This window comes from Gambusia affinis, linkage group LG09, assembly GCF_019740435.1.
Source record: "Gambusia affinis linkage group LG09, SWU_Gaff_1.0, whole genome shotgun sequence".
NCBI lineage: Eukaryota > Metazoa > Chordata > Actinopteri > Cyprinodontiformes > Poeciliidae > Gambusia > Gambusia affinis.
Genome location: NC_057876.1, coordinates 6,061,796 through 6,078,134, shown reverse-complemented (window position 1 = coordinate 6,078,134; position 16,339 = coordinate 6,061,796). Strand labels below are relative to the sequence as shown.

At 40.6% G+C, this 16,339-nt stretch overlaps 1 protein-coding gene across 1 annotated transcript in view; it reads left to right on the top strand.

Annotated features, from left to right (window-relative positions):
* The window catches only part of gpc3 (glypican 3), a 147,561-nt gene that overhangs the window by 5,630 nt on the left and 125,592 nt on the right, over window positions 1-16,339 (top strand). Inside the window, exon 2 of the mRNA XM_044127787.1 lies at window positions 8,368-8,529. Within this exon, the coding sequence (XP_043983722.1) occupies window positions 8,368-8,529 (162 nt within the window). The remainder of the gene's footprint in view (window positions 1-8,367; window positions 8,530-16,339) is intronic.

The following is a 16,339-nucleotide window of genomic DNA, read 5'->3' as shown; positions in this document are numbered from 1 at the left end:
GTGTTTCAGTCTGTGAGAAGGCAAACATGCATTATTATATGAGAGCAATTATTCAGAAAATATCTCACAACGAGTAAATAACATAAAACACAAAACAATGTTAATTTACATCGACTGTGTGCCACACCTGTCTGTTCTGAACCTTTTGTAGAAGCAGTTCATTACACACATGTACAGTCTTGTGTTTGCATTACTGCTAATGTGTTTTTATGTTTTGACATTATCATCACATGATTCCTCAGTGACATTTTTCAGTCCATAACTGTCTGTGTGAGCTTCAGTTTCTCATTTTTGTCATTTATATTCCTCCCTATCTCCCTACACTTTTACATGTTTGCTATTGTTCTTTCAGTCATACACTTTTCTTTATGAACCTGTTGTACGTGGCTCATGGAAAATTATATTGAAGGTCATGGAGGTTTTTTTTTTACCCTTTAACAACTTTTTTACCAGCGTTTTACTGAGAAGTAGCTCCTTTGCTGAGCTCAGCAGATGAACAGTTCCACCAGGTGTTCGCTAATTGCTGCTGGCTAGTCTGAAGGAGCTGTGTCACAAGTGAAGGTTGCTTTGTGCGTTGAAAGTTCGGATCCTTGGAACCCTTGGAAACTGCACCTTGAAGGAGGAGCTGCACCTTAAAGGCGGAGCTAGCTCCATCCCGGCGTTTTGCACACCTGAATGGTTGCCATGGAGATTAAAGGATTTCTCAAACATGCATGAACGAATCAAAGCAACACTCCAGGTGTGTTTTGATGAGGGAATAACATCATAACATGACTTAAAGCTCATAAAAGTTTATTTTACAAAAACTGTAATAATTTGGTAAGACGGGTTACCAAAGTGATAAAATTTCAAATAACTCTGCTGTCTAAAAGACACCAGTGGACACGACTCTGAGGTGCAGCTGCAGCTCTTGATGCCTAATTAAACCCTAATTTAGCTGCATTTTCACTTTTTTCCTTTAATGAAGGCAAGCTGCTGTGTACTGCATCATTGTTTTGTTTTTGCTCCAAAAAAAAAACAACTTTCACATTCTGGCTTCCAGCTTTCAAATTGTTGCTTCATCAAATGACTAAACTAGAACAGAGAACAAAGCTCCAAAAATACTCAACTCCCCCCAGCCCCCACTCCAAAGAAACAATGGCAATCCCCAATAGGTAATGATATTCGCATTCCTTCGGTTGGCTCTAAATTGCACCGTCTTTGTTTCACTTATTGTCTCTACAAAGTGACACAGACTTATTTGCTCCCGCAGAGGCAGCTACAGATTCCCGCGTGCTTTCTCCCCTCTACACTGGGAGCTGCTGTATAATTTATGCTCATAATGAACGGCTTTTAGCATATTCTATATCTTAATACTACTTGTTTTTCTGCCTCTGCTCTCTGTCATTAAACTTGCATGGCCATGGCTTTCTAATTGGCGCTGGAAAACTTAGACACGTACTGTATTTGTGGATGCCCCCGCTCCCCTGACTCGGAGTCCCCGAGCTTGTTAAAAGATGAGAGGAGACGGACTCGTCTTGTCTGTGTGTGTGTGTGTGTGTGTGTGTGTGTACACTGGACTTTTTAAGCTCCTTTTCTCCACACCCAAAATGAACATTTCAGCCACAGAGTGGCATATATATTGAGGCCTCTATATTGTGTTTTAGATCACAATATAGAGGCCTGCACTGATGTGTCTTGATTTTATTTTTCATATTCATGTCACAACCACAAACGTCAGTGTATTTTACGGGGTTTTTAAGTGGTAAACTGGCACAAAGTGTGTAGCTTTGATGCAGAGGGAAAAGGGTATATGGTTTTCAATGTAAAAAAAATAAATAAAAGTATGTATGCAGCCTTAATAAGTCAGGTTTTTTTTTTTTTCCAATTATCAACTTTTGCTGAAGTCAGAGCTGTAAACCTTTTGGGGTACTTCTCTACCAGCTTTCTGGAACTATAGACTAAAATTTTTTCTCTTTCTTCTCTGCAAAATAACCCAGGATGAGATTGGATGGAGAGCATCTATTCTCATCTGGGCTTTGAATCAGGGTTGTAATAGTTCTGGGCTTCTTGTGATAGTTTAGTTTTATTTTGATGTGACTTTTTAGTCATCTAATGCAACTAGTTTTGGAGGTTAGTGTATTGGCTAGTTTTTATTAACGATAATAACCTTGCTTTGGCGAGACTATTTAAACATCTGAATATGTTATGATCTAAACCATTCAATTGAAGCTTGGACTTTATGGTAAGGGTTGTGGTTTTGCTGGCAGGTGAACCTCAGCCTTCATCAAGCTTGTTTAGTAGTAGACATGTTACATTCAGATTGATGAGTAAACATCAGTTGCATGGATGCTTTAAGAAGGAACTGTAAGCAGAAAATAGAGGCAAAGTTTCAGAACAAAGTAATGAAGACTCCAATACTCTCAATTGATTACAGATTTCTTAGCGTTCATGTGACAAAGAATTAATACTCTCTCATATTTTGTCTCATTACATTCAAGAATTTCTGTTCATTATGATTTGACTAACACAAAGTAGTGCATGATTGTAAAGTGGAAGGAAAATTTGACTTTGTTTTTCTTTTTTTATACGTAAAAAATATTTTTAAAATTAACCCATTAAAGGAATTCTGAATTCTGTTATTCAGTTATAATGAATTCAGCATTCAGACAATTCAGTTATTGTCATCATAAAATACTGTTGTGTGTTTTGATTGATTGATTGATGATAATTTATTTCAGACGGACATTTCACCAACAATAAACATTTCAGCATTTTCTAACAAAATGCAGATGGATTCAAGATAAATTCATACTTTTGCAAGGCGCCTGTATACTGGCAGTTGCTCTGCATGGGAAACAGTCCAACACTGACACCTTGCAGAGTATTGATGGAATGTATGTAATGACTCGAAGGTGTCGCCTCAAGGTTGTCTGATGGGGGAATTTACATGCAAATTGCTCCTGGCCTGGATCTTTGTCCTTCTTTAGTTTGTTTAACAGAATTGTCCGTCACAGTCTCGTGCACACACACACTCACACACACACACGCACACGCGCACCCACACACACACACACACACACACACACACACACACACACACACACGTTTGCGCAGCTATCTTTGTGGGGACTTTCCATTGACTTCCATTCATTTCTACAGCCTAAACCTTATCCTAACCCTACCCATTACATACCTAACTCTAACCAAAACTCAATTCACACCTTAGTCCTAAATCTGACCCTTGACCCAAAAACAGCGTTTCCCCTTGTGGGGACCAGGCTTCGGTCCCCACAAAGAGCAGTGGGTCCCCACAACGTAGTATGTCAGGACAATGGTCCCCACAAGGTATTAGAAACAAACGCGCACCCACACACGCCCACACACACGTAGAACGTCTTTCTATCTTCACAGGGACTTTCCATTGATGTCTATTTATTTTTAATTATCTTCTTTAACTTAAGCTTGATTGTTTCCCTATATCTGAACATCCCAGGTGGATGGCAAAACCTAATCTACACTCAAATCATATCTTATCTTATAACTCACAAGCCAAAAGCAGCACTTCTTGTTGTAGGGCTTGTGCTTTGGGCTCATTCTTTAACCTTAAAAAGTATCTCATTAGATAGTTAATATAATCAAGTTCAACAAACTAATAGGAAAATAAATTAATTGGTTAGATTTTTGTAAAGCTCTTGTCAGATATCTTTCCCAATTTTTGTTGTAAGAATAGTAGCATACAAATTTTACATGTAAGTCAAGAAACAGCCCTTTTGTAGAATGAAAACTTTTGTAGAAGTCTTCTAATTTGCACTGCAATAATGAGGGTCAGGAAGCTTTTGTGCAGAGAAAAATATTCTTCTTTCCCCATCGGATATCATCCTTTAGAGTTTCTGGAGGCTGTTCTTCAGTCTAGCATAGGGCTAACTTAGTTTGAATAAGCTTTTTTAGCTGGAACAATATGTCACCTGAAATATGTGTAGCTTCATCATTTATCACTAAATGGCAACCTGACTCAGCATATATGGCTGAAAAAGGTCATGTCAGGATCTCTTCTGAGGCAAGAGTTTACAGAAATGGTACCGGTGAGCTAATGCAGGTTTGTTTCCTCTCTGTGATGAGAGGAAACTAGTTGACCATTCGAATCAGAACATGTTGGTGTTGGACAAAACTAATCAGAGCTGTTTTCCTGTGTCATAAATGAGCCACTTTGCGAGTCTTAGCCACTAATAAAAAGATTTATGCTGCATTCAGGTCTTTATGAGAGGGAGAGCTGAGCAACCAGAGCAGACAACTCCTGCTCTGAATTACTGCTCTTTCACTGTGTATGTCAATGAAAGATCTTTTGGACTTTTGGAGGTTTGTTACAGCAAATACACAAATGACCAAGTTCTATAAAATTCCACAATTTTATTTGTCATATTCCAGACATTTCTAGTGAATTCACACCTTGGCTTTGTTCTAAAGTAAAAAAATGATGTTCTATTGCATCAGGTTTGAACTTTGGTCCATAGGTCCAATCAGTCCCGAGGCGGTTGGATGTTCCACCATAAAAGGTCCTGAGGAGGCAACAAAAATCATTATTCATACACACACCTGCACACACAAAAGTGAGTAACCAATAACAGGCTGATAGAAAATTGCTTACAGTGCCCAGTAGCTGTTAAACTCAAGGTGGGAGAAGTGAAAACAAGTTCAGCACCAAACTGCACAGCTGAAAGAGAGAAAAAAGTTTTGAAAAAAGACAACGAACAGCAGCATGAGGAGAACCAAAGCTGAGCCTTGAGCGAAAGGAGAGACGGAGGAAGCTTATTCCCAACTGATCTGTCAGTCACAAGAAAGGCTTTATATTTAGACGGTGTGATTTTATTATTTGTGAAACTCCAGTGGGAATCCTGTCCCTTTCCCCCTCACTGCTGTGGAACTTGTGTAATGAAACACATTTATCATCCACAGCACGACAAAACGTACAGATGAATCTGTCTGTTTTGCTGGAAATAATTGCCAAATCCCCGTCTCCTCTCTGCTGCGACCCGTCTCACCTCACGTAAAAGTTTAATAATTCTACCCCGCAGTCTGAAATTAACTTGATCTTATCTGTCAGGAGTCTTTTGCTGGTATTGATTTGAGATATTAAGCACGTCAGTTTGCATACAAAAGGTGCCGTTTGACAGCTTTATTGCCTCTTTTGCTCATTAGGCTGCACCCCCTAAACCTCGATGGCTGTCAGCAGTTTACAGAGGCTGTCCTCTGTTTGATTCCACACTTATTAATCATCCAGTCTGTCACTTTGTCGCATCTCCAGGTAGATGAACTTTCTTTGTCTGCATTGTTTCTATTGTCTGAAGATCTCAAGGAGTCACACCAACAGAATCCCCTTTGTCGTTAGGATAAACCCTCCAACTTGACAAAAGACGCCTCCCTATCTTTTGACACGCAAGCTATCAGGCATTTTCTGATGCATTTGCATTCTGAGACCCCCCACCCATACACCCACCATCCCCCTACTCAGAATGCAACTTCCAAATTAATCTTTCTGCTTCTGTCTCTTCATCTTGCACATCCCGCATGGAAGCTGGCAGGCTCCCCTGACGTTTGTTTACCGAACCATCAATCAGACCCCTTGTCACTGATGCCTCTCAAGAACCAATCCTGCAAACAACTCGTCAACGCAGCTTGGCACATTATTACTGCGGCCTCCGCTGATCTGCAGGCATGAAGGGGGAAGCACTGAAGGGAAGCATTTTCACTGGAACTCCTTTTTGTTTTCCAAACTGGGTGCTTGAGTCCTACTGACATCTCTTTGTATGCGTCAATGTACACAGGTAGGGTGAAAGGACACTTGCTGCATGTGTTCTGAAAAGGCATCTTTAACATGGTATCGCAGAAATTATTGTTGTCAAACAATCACTCCAAAACCCATGTCTCTGAAATCCAGCAACCTTTCCTTCACTGACGTCAGCACTGCCCAGGTAGTACGTGCGACAAATGCTGAAGTGAATTCCCAGTTGGAATGGAAGGAACTAATCACTTTTTCTACCTTTTATGGGCTCAGACTAGAATCAAAGTTAAGTCCAAGACTTCCAACTTTCTCTGCGACCATTATAGATTAGTATCCACCCAATTGTGATAAAGCACAAGTGGATATGGTGATATCCTGTGCAGCTAATAGTGTGCAAGAGTCTTTGGTAGCGGTGGAGGAGACCAGAAAGTGTCAATGTAAGCACTAGACTTGAATCACCGTAAGTCTTGTTGTTAAAACAGTAATGGTAGACGACCTTGTATTGTTCTTCCAATTGTTCCTAATCATGTAAGCCAAAGTTTTGGGACTTGCTCACACAAACATCTAGTTTTGAGTCAAGATCTAAAATGCGGGTCAAGTTCCTTAAGTGATTAAGTGTTTGTACAGGATCTCAGTTTGTGTTGGCAGAGAAGACGTTGACGGGTATGGGGAGCCGTCTTTGCTTTTTGAAGATGACGTGGTTCTTTGAGTGTCTCCAGACCAAGGCCTCCACCGAGCAATGGAGCAGTTCGTAGCTGAAAGTGAAGCAAGGTGGATAAGAGTTGGTTCCTGGAAGGTTGAGACCATTGATCTTGCCTGGAAATAAATGGACTGCTCCCTCTGCGTTAAGGGTTATAGTCTCTGCCTCAAGTGGAGGAGTTAAAGTATCACAAATGATGGTAGGATGGAACCGGAGTCAAAAAGACAGCTTGGGGCTGCGTCTGACGTAATGCAAGTACTGCTCTGGTCTGTTGTGGTGAAAGCAAAGCTCTCGATTTATTGGTCCATCCAATGTCTGGCCCTCACCTGAGAGGATATGGATCATGACAGAAAGAATGAAATCCCGGATACAAGTGGCTGAAATGGACTTCCTCTGAATGGTGGCCAGACTCAACCTAGAGATGGGATTGAGCTGGAAGCCCCTCTTTACAGGATAGAGTCATTTAATGTGGTTTGGGTGCCTGTCTCACTGGGAGAAGACCTTTGGAAAAACCAGAACTCACTAGAGGGATTTTAGATGTTGCCTAACCTGGTAAAGAGTCGGCACTCCTCAGAATCGTCAGTGTTGCCTTTAAAAGGCTACAATGAGCATTAACAGGATGTAAATGGTCAGAAACTTAGAATGAGTTCCTATCTTAAAAGCTGTTTCTAATCATTAGAATGTGTGTGAAACCTCATGAAGGTGTGTGGCTGAAATAATCACATAATACACGTTCAAGTCCAACAGTTTGTAGAAGTTTAGTCTGGTGGTTTGTGGGACAGCTCCACTCTTCCTCTTTGTCCTACCTGTTTCAGTTATCGGTGTTTTTCTTTCAGACTACTGACATTGTGTCGTAACCTCAGCAAGATTCTCCACAACTTGCCTCTTACCTTTCTGTTGTGTTTGTTCCAACTCACAGAAAACATCCCAATGAACCATTTGAAGTCTGTGGCAGAGATGTGATAAAATGTGAAAACAATCGGCGATGTGGTTACTTTAACAAGGTACTGTTGGTCTCACATGTATGGTCTTCGGCTTGACTGAAAGAGTCAGTCGCCAACCCCCTCGAAAAGTTCAGGGACTCGCATCTACTTTGACTTCCTGAACTTGTTTGGATTTGTTTTTTTTGTTTTTTTTTCTGTTTCCAGTTAAATGAAATGTTGAGATCATATAGGAACAGGAAAAAAAGGAGGAATTATTTAGCTCTGTCAGAATAGATTAGATCCTAATATCTGACTATTTCTACCTGCTGGGTCATTATGTCCGTGCACAAACATGTTAATTACTCTTCTGTGAAAGTGTTGATTATCTAGTTTCGTACAGCTACATCAGTCCAATGAAGACTCCCTCTTCCATTTTACTAATACATCAGTTTCGTTCATAAAATCTCCAGGAATCTATTTACTGTGTGAATAGTTTTCACATTCAGACGAACCAGTGTTGTTTCATTGCTTGGCTATTTTCTATATCAAACATACCGAAGTCTTCTGTTGCCGACACTTGTGCCTAAAAGGACTTTTTCTTGATCAAGTGTAGATCTGAGTGGTGAAAAGGTTTTCTGTCGACCAAACCGATCTCTTAGGGGAGCTGGAAAACATTTCTCTGTTGCATGACTGTGCATCCAAATGAGTCACTTTTCAAACCACAATTTATTTTTGATTTCAGCTGTGCCAAATAACAGGGCCTGTACACAGAAATAATACCCTAATTAAGGGTGCAGAATGTGCGGAAAATTACATTTTCTACATTTAGCTTGCAGAGGATGATGCCGAGTCTTTTTTTGTTGTTGTTGTTGTTGTGTGTTTGAGCTGTAAGAGGCTTCTGTCTCGGACGAAAAAGTAAAACAAAGAGTGCCTCTGCAGCTCCCTTCCCTCTGCTCATCCTGTCTCTGCTGGTTCACTGCCAGGTGCAGATCTGCAGGTTTGCCAAACCAAAGGCCCGGCCTGCTGTTCCAAGAAGATGGAGGAGCGGTATCAGGTAGCTGCACGCAGCAACATGGAGTCGGGGCTGCAGGTCGTCAGCGCTCACCTCAAACGCCTCATCATCCAGAACGCCGCTATCTTCCAAGGTAAGCAGAAGACGCCACTGCGGCCATAACTGCCTGAAACGGATGTTGCATGAGTTCAAATCTGTGCAGCGTTGACTTTTCTCGCCGTGCTGCCTTTCTGGCGTCGGGGACTTGCTTCTCTGGGGAGTCACACATTAAAGTAGAAGCACAATCAGAAAGAGGTTAGACATTCAGCGGCTGTTCAACTAAATGTTAGAATGGCAGACACATGCGGTTTGAGTGACTTTAGATGTAGTTCTGTCGGCCCCCCCAGACGTGTTTCTCCTGAAAGTGACAGCCTCCTGGGACTTGGCACGCTGCAGAGTGTTTTTCACAGAGAGAGAAAGAGAGGGAGAGAAAGAGCCCAAGAACTGCTGGATCAGAGCGGCCACCAGATACTGGTGTCTGTGGTTAAAGCTAACAGATGTATGCGAGATGACAACGGACTGATGTGAAAAATGTGCTACTTCAGAGATGCTGACGTTGAAGCTCTGCAGGCTGAGAGCAAAAACGCTGAAGGCAAAGGAGGCAGTGGCTGCTGTAAGAAGGAATGATGAGGAGACAGGAGGCTGGAAGCAGCACATTGTGACTCTGATATCTGGCTTCACAGTTCATGTATAAGTATACTGAAAATACAACTGAGTTTAAATTATACACCTCTGGAAAAACAGCCCACTGCACTCAAAGCTCATGGCCATTCCACCAAATATTGATTCCTGAGTTAAAGTTAAAACAATAGAGTCGTTTTTAAATGAATATGATCTTGTTTTCTTTGCATTAATTGAGGTCCGAAAGCGCCGCATCTTTTTTGTTATTTTGACCATTTCTCATTTTCTACATATATATATATAAACTCTTCTTGCTTGGACCTTCGGAGACATGTGGACAGTAGTTCATAGAATAAAAGAGCAATGTTCACTTTACTCCAACATAAATAGTAAAATAGTAAAGTCAGAGAAACATTTAATTTTAAGTGGGCTCTTTATTTTTTCCAGAGCTGTATTTCAGAATAAAATTCTAGATCGGGTATCGCAACAATGAATCCGATTTATAAGGGCAGATCTATTGAGGCAAAATCTATGTTTTGTGCTCTAAGCAACGTCGTGTTTTTTTATTTACATTTAAAATTCATAATTGCACTTTCTGATCTATTTGAAAGGTTTGATGCATGTAAAATAATAATTTTACATGTTTGAACAAGGTAATCATCCTATTGCTTGTCAGTTTCGGTTTCTTCAGTATCCTCCTTATTGCACCGCCTGACTCTACTAATAAATTATGGTTCTTATAACAGGAAAAATAATGTAATGTAATGACACACTGGCCTGGAAAGCAGATGTATGGTGTTAGTTTTACTTTAGCCATGCCTGGTTATAATCTTAATGTTTATCAGAATTACTTTTATTCTGTTCCACTTCATTTTTTGGAACGTCTGAATACATCACATTATATTCTACGTGTATTTGATGGACTACAGTCAAAAATGAAGCTAATGCCTCCCTTCAAGGGATGGAGATTTTCATTTATTTTCTGTTCAATAAATCCAGATTTAACCGGAACAAGAAAACAAGATCAAATGCACTTCTTTTACATTAACATTTTAAATCCTTCAGTGTAAGTGAGGAATACACTCTAGTTTAGTCATGGGTTGTAGCACTTAACAGTTTATTCTGTTGCTTTTGTGTTAGTCGCATATTTCTTTGGGTAACATCCTAAACAAAACAACAGCAAAAACAAACGGACAGGTTTTTAATATATCTCAAAGCGTTTGAGGTTTTGATAATCCTTCTTTTGTCTGTTTTCGTGTACATACTGTTTACCTTGTAAGTAATATTTGCATCAGACACTGACCACTTCCTGCAGACTTATTGCACGATTGTATCTTAAAATGACAAATGACAAAGATTCTCAGTGTTAGCTAACAGTTAGCTTTATTAGCTAGCTAGCAACATGTTGCTTCATTTGCTTCTTGCAGCATAATTCACTCAGGTCCTTTTAACTCTGTTACGATTCACCGTCATCATCGCTGAAATAATGACTATCACATAAATTGTAAGCTTCAAACCTGAGCAGTTAGCTTTCTTGTATTATAAGATATTGTTATAGCTTTTTAAGTTTGAAGTGGTTGCTTGCTAGTTTTCAAAAAGCAGAAATGATCCGGTGTGTTTTGACACCAAGTGTAGCCCTTGAGACCTTAAAACCTCTTTGTAAAATTGAGGTTTTGGGATTTTTGCTCCGGTTGTTGAAGGTAGCTAATATGTAGCCTTCTGGGACCAGCTAACGTCATGTTTCGTGGCTTGGTTAATGCATGGTTTTTCCTTTGACTCCTTGTTTACATACTTTTAATTTGATTACTCTGTGTTTACTGTCTCATAAAAGTTATTCTTACTCCCTAGTTTCAAACTTGCCTCAGCTGTGTAGCTCCAACGCCGTAAGACGTAGGATTTACGCAGCGTTTCCCTGCCGCTATGCTAGCAACTGTTGTCATCAGATTTCACTTTTGCATTCGGTATTGAGCTTTTGATGCCACTTGACACAGACCCTTTTAATCTGCCAAAGCAGCGCTGTTTATTGTCTCGGGGATTTCCTCTTGAAGCGGGATGTGCTCGCTCGCTGGGCCAACCTCTTCATCCGTGCCCACTTGTGGGCTGTGAAAAGCAGCACCATCCTGACACGCCAATTAAAACTTGAGGTTTAATGGGGACCGTGGGGTTTGCTCGACTTGGTTGTTACGCCCTAACTATGTTACAGACTGCCGCTGTGGTTTGGCTTCACTTTCCAAGAAGGGGCTCAATACTAATTGCTTTAGCATAGCGTTTGATAGAACTCCCCAAACAGCCTCTGGACTGAAATCCTTTTAACATCCTGGTCTTATCTGTTTGCCTCTGCCTCATTTTCATCCTCGCTTTTCTTCTCCGTCTCTCGTTCTGTGACCCTGTCCTGTCTCTCCCAATCTGTTCAACTTTTCTTTCTCCCCCTGCCTGTCTCTTCCTCCTGCGTTCGCGGTGCTGTTGGGAATTGAGTGCATGCCTTGTTTGTAATCGTCTCTGCTGCTCTCCGTCTCTTTTCTTCACCGCTGACTCCTGCCAGAGATCAAAGGCCTTCCCCTCTCTACCCCTTTATCTCCCATCTCTGTATGCTCTCGCCATCCCTGCATCCCCCCATGTCTCTCCCACCGACTCCACCTGCTCTTCTTTCCCAAGCGCAACAACACACCAGAGGTTTTCACCCTTTTGAAGTCAACTTCTCCAAACAGCTGCAAAGTAATGGCTGTCTTTAAAGCATTTAGATGACTGGCAGCCTTAATGTTAGGCTTCTTCGTGATCGATACCTAGAAATACAGTAGGTATTATGTTGGGAATTTCTAATGACGCGCGGCCCCTTGTGGACATCTTAAGTGCCATTTGACCGTCTAATGAGCGTGAGCTGATCTCTTAGTATCAGCAATACGCAACGTAATGGATGGACTTCAGCCTCCTTTCTGACATGACAGATGAAAAGATTTCATTTTAATCCACATAAGTGAGATCATCAAGCCGATTTCCCAAATGCATATTGCTTTTCCTGCATGCTGTTGGTTGATATTGGCTATTCAGGAGTCCATTTTGTCTATTTTGCATTGACAAACTTTCGCAATCCATTGACTTTTAGTTGCACATCAGACTAACTTTTAGTATTTTTTTCCTCAATTGTCGATAAAACTGAGATTACATGGACCTTAATATCAGTCTGGAACAGCAACAGGGTCTTTTAAGTGATAGTTATGTTCTCCAGTAACTTAATAGTCTGTCTATCATGCAACTACACACTATTAGTGTGGTGAAAATCCATTTTAAATGAACTGGTTGGGGAACAGAATGGATCATTTCAAATTTACAATAACTATTATCGCACTATATATCGTTGGTTGTAATCTTATTTTTATTGTCATAAGAATTTTGGTTTACTTTCACTGTTTTTCTTTGTTTATTCCATCCATCCATCTTCTTCCACTTATCCGGGGTCGGGTCGCGAGGGTAGCAGCTTCAGAAGGGAGGCCCAGACTTCCCTCTCCCCAGCCACTTCCACCAGCTCCTCTGGAGGAATCCCAAGGCGTTCCCAGGCCAGCCGAGAGACATAGTCCCTCCAGCGTGTCCTGGGTCTTCCTCCCCCTGGTGGGACGTGCCCTGAACACCTCACCAGGGAGGCGTCCAGGAGGCATCCTGACCAGATGCCCGAGCCACCTCAACAGGCCCCTCTCGACGTGAAGGAGCAGCGGCTCTACTCTGAGTCTCTCCCGGATGACTGAGCTTCTCGGTCTGTTTATTCCATGAATGAATATTTATGAATTTAAAAATATGATCAAACACAATCATTGCACTGCCAGAAATAATAAGTTAGTCGTTATGTTTTTGCCTTTTTAAGGGAAGTATTCATGTTTGTAAGGCTCTAACTGCAAAGAAGTGCACTCATATTTATACAATCTATTGCTGCGGTATTTTTGTACGGTTTTAGGTTAGGTTAGGTTAAACTTTATTAATCCTGTAGGGAAATTGAGGTTATCTGTTGCTCACACATTAATTCACACCCACACAGCATTACAATCGTACAGCAGGAGACATCCATAAAAGGAACAAGAATATAATAAATACATTACCACTAAAAGAGGTCAAATAAAAGTGCTTAAATATGTTAAAATACTAGTTACCCCGTCTCTCTCCCTTTCCCTCCCACAAATAGCAGCATTATAAAGACTAATGGCCCGTGGGACAAAGGAGTTTTTAATCCTCTCAGTTAAACAACCCAGTGAGAGGAACTTGTAACTAAAGGAGCTCCTCTGATTCCCAGTGAGCAGGGAAAGAAACTGAGTTTAGTCCTGGAGAACATGACAGACTATAACAGTTTTAATCATCACTGTTAGCATCGCCACAATACAGTAAATGCAGGTAACATACCTGAAGAGTTTTGACACAGTTGAAAGAGCAACGCTGAAAAGTCTCAAATCACTCTGGAAGTGTCAGATTGTTAATTATAAACCACTAATGGGAGAATCACAGATTTCATGAATGTCAATTTTCTTAACTTTAAAAGGGCAGCAAACCTCTCAGATTGAACTGACGGACATGACGAGGCTCGGTTTTGTGAATTTAGACAGAAAAATAACAACAACCTCGTGTATGGAAAAGATGACAAACTTGTTTTTTTTCACACATCCTATTTTTTTTTTTTTTAAAGAGACAGAACAAAGCAGAGTGAGAAAGGATTACTGTTGGATTACCCACGTGTTGGGCATGTCGTTTTTCGATCTACTTGTACTGCTGGATTCTCTTTTGCTGCCTCAATTCCTTATAACAAAGAGCTAACCAGGCGTGGGAAAGCTCCTCTAAAATTGAAAGCGTCACACAGTTGCTGCAGATTAGTCGTCTCCACATCCACTATCAAAATCTTCCATGCCACCGTTATTGCAAAGACGCACTTCTGGATTGTCCGTGAAAGACTTGCCGTCACTCTGAAGAAACAAGTTTGAGATGATTTGAGGAGACGATGAGTAAGTTCACTCTGGTCACTCTGCAGCAGTAACACTCAGGTAGGCGTTTAAACTACGCCAGTTTTACCAGAGCTCCAAAATGTCTCCCACACAATTGGATCGCCAAAGAGGCGTGAAAGAGAGAGAGAGAGATTTAAAACCACTCATGATTTTATCAGACCAAAAGTGTCACATGGATATGTCCACAACATCCTGCGCTTCATGTCGTACATGTGCATTAGATTGCCAGACATCTTTTGTTTGTAGAAGCAGCAGAAGAAGAAATACTCCAGAGTGGCGCGAAGGGGTTTTAATAAGCTTGACAAAAATGCACAGAGAGTTCGTGTAGCACCGGATAGGGTCCCACACTGTTTCACTGTACGGAAAGCAAACGACTGTCTCAGTCTGACGTTGGTGTAAAATTCCCACCAGGTAATTCACACACACAAAGAAATACAAGCAAATTAGTCCACAAGCAAAGTTACGGGTAAAGCACTGAATAATGAACAGATGCCCGTAGTAAATCTTGTCTGGGATTTAGCGCTAACGAACACAAACAGCCAGAAAGAAAAGTTGTTCAAGCTCACGTTGTTTTCCACCCAGTGTTATTTATTGTCGCTCAATCTGGTCTGCAATGTGTTTAAGTGCTGGTGAAGAAGGATCGCATACTTGCTGTTGTTTTTCTCGCACACATTCAAGCTGAGAATTTTCAACTTTAATGGTACTTCTTTCTTTTTTTTTCCCCTTTTTTGTCTAATGCGAATTGATATTTGGTGTAATTGCGTGACTGTATTAACATCACAGCTGAAAAACAACGTTCCCACCTCAGAGTACGTCTGTTTTAGTTCCCCGTTTTCAAAAAGAATGACACGGACGTCTTTACTGTGTTTATTGCTGTGAAATTCACTGCCGACTGTGGCATTATTTTTTTTTTAACAGGAAAAAAACAACAACATGCCTTAAGATGTTTCCTCCAAAAACACTTAATAAGCAAAGTTTACAGAAAAGTTTCTTATGGCAATAAAGCTGGAATGTGTTTGTTGTTTTTCTATTTTAGGATAAAAAAATAAATCATTGACATTCAAACTCCGACTGAAATCTGGAGAAAAGTCAGCTGTTTTGGCTGAACGTAGAGTCCCTTCTATCTGGACCTCATGTGTCAAACTCGAGGCCCGGGGGCCAAATCTGGCCCGCTGTAGCTTTTTAGGTGGCCCTCTAAACTCCAAATTACATCAATAAGTCCCTCCAGTTTATAACAAATCTGCAAAATTCACACAAAATTAATATTTTTGATTTGTATCTGATTTTACAGCAATTGTTGTTGTTTTTTTCCAAAATTGGCCAAAAACTTTGGATTAAAGTGACGGCTGCCTCAGCCTTAGTTGATGTCAAATTATAGTCCGTGATCATAATCAATGCGGCGGTATATATAGATATATATTTTAAAAAGTCATTTTTCAAATATTAGCTTAAATATTGTAAAAAATTCCCTACAAAAATTTCTAAATTAGCTCCACAAAATCTGTGAACTTGATTGCAAAAAACCCACAAAAACAATCACTGACTGAAAAGGTGTTTGATATTAATTTCATTTTAAGAAATAGTTATTAAATGCTGAAACCAACATCTACTTATTGATGTTTTTTTTTTGTTTTGTTTTTTTAACAGCTTAATTGGTTCTAGAAATAGATTCTGGCTCAACCGGCCCTTTAAGAAGATTCAGATTGTTGATACGGCCCAGGATGAAAATGAGTTTGACGGCCCATCTAGACCTTGTTTAGCTTGAAAACGCTGAGTCTAAGCGTACCAGCATCTTACAAATCTCATGAGGAGGAAATGACGTCAGATTAATGAAGGTTTTATGTGAGCGGTGAGATACTCATGTCACAAAACAACTTTGAGTCCTAACTGGCTCTGAAGTCACACCGGACAGCAGAGCTCACAGGCTGAGGCGGCTTATTTCTCCAGAGGAAGGAAGTGATGAGGCTCCATCCTTCTCATTGTGCACCAGGCAGCACCATGAGAGCTGAGCCGATTAAATATTAAAATGTGTTATTTGTTTGAGACAACAAATAACACATTTAATTTTATTTGGTTGACACTTAGTCATTGGAAAAGTCCAATGATTTACAGATTTATTCATCAATCAGCCTTTCATACTTGCATAACCCTTCATTTAAAATCTTCTGCAGTTGTTTTCTGTGAGACACGAGGCCACATACTTCATGTGCAGGTAATGGATAATCTCTGCTCATTGTTGTCAAAGCACATGCAAAACTACGGGAGCTCAGAGTGGCTGTACTCGTGTTTTTCTTTTCCCCGATA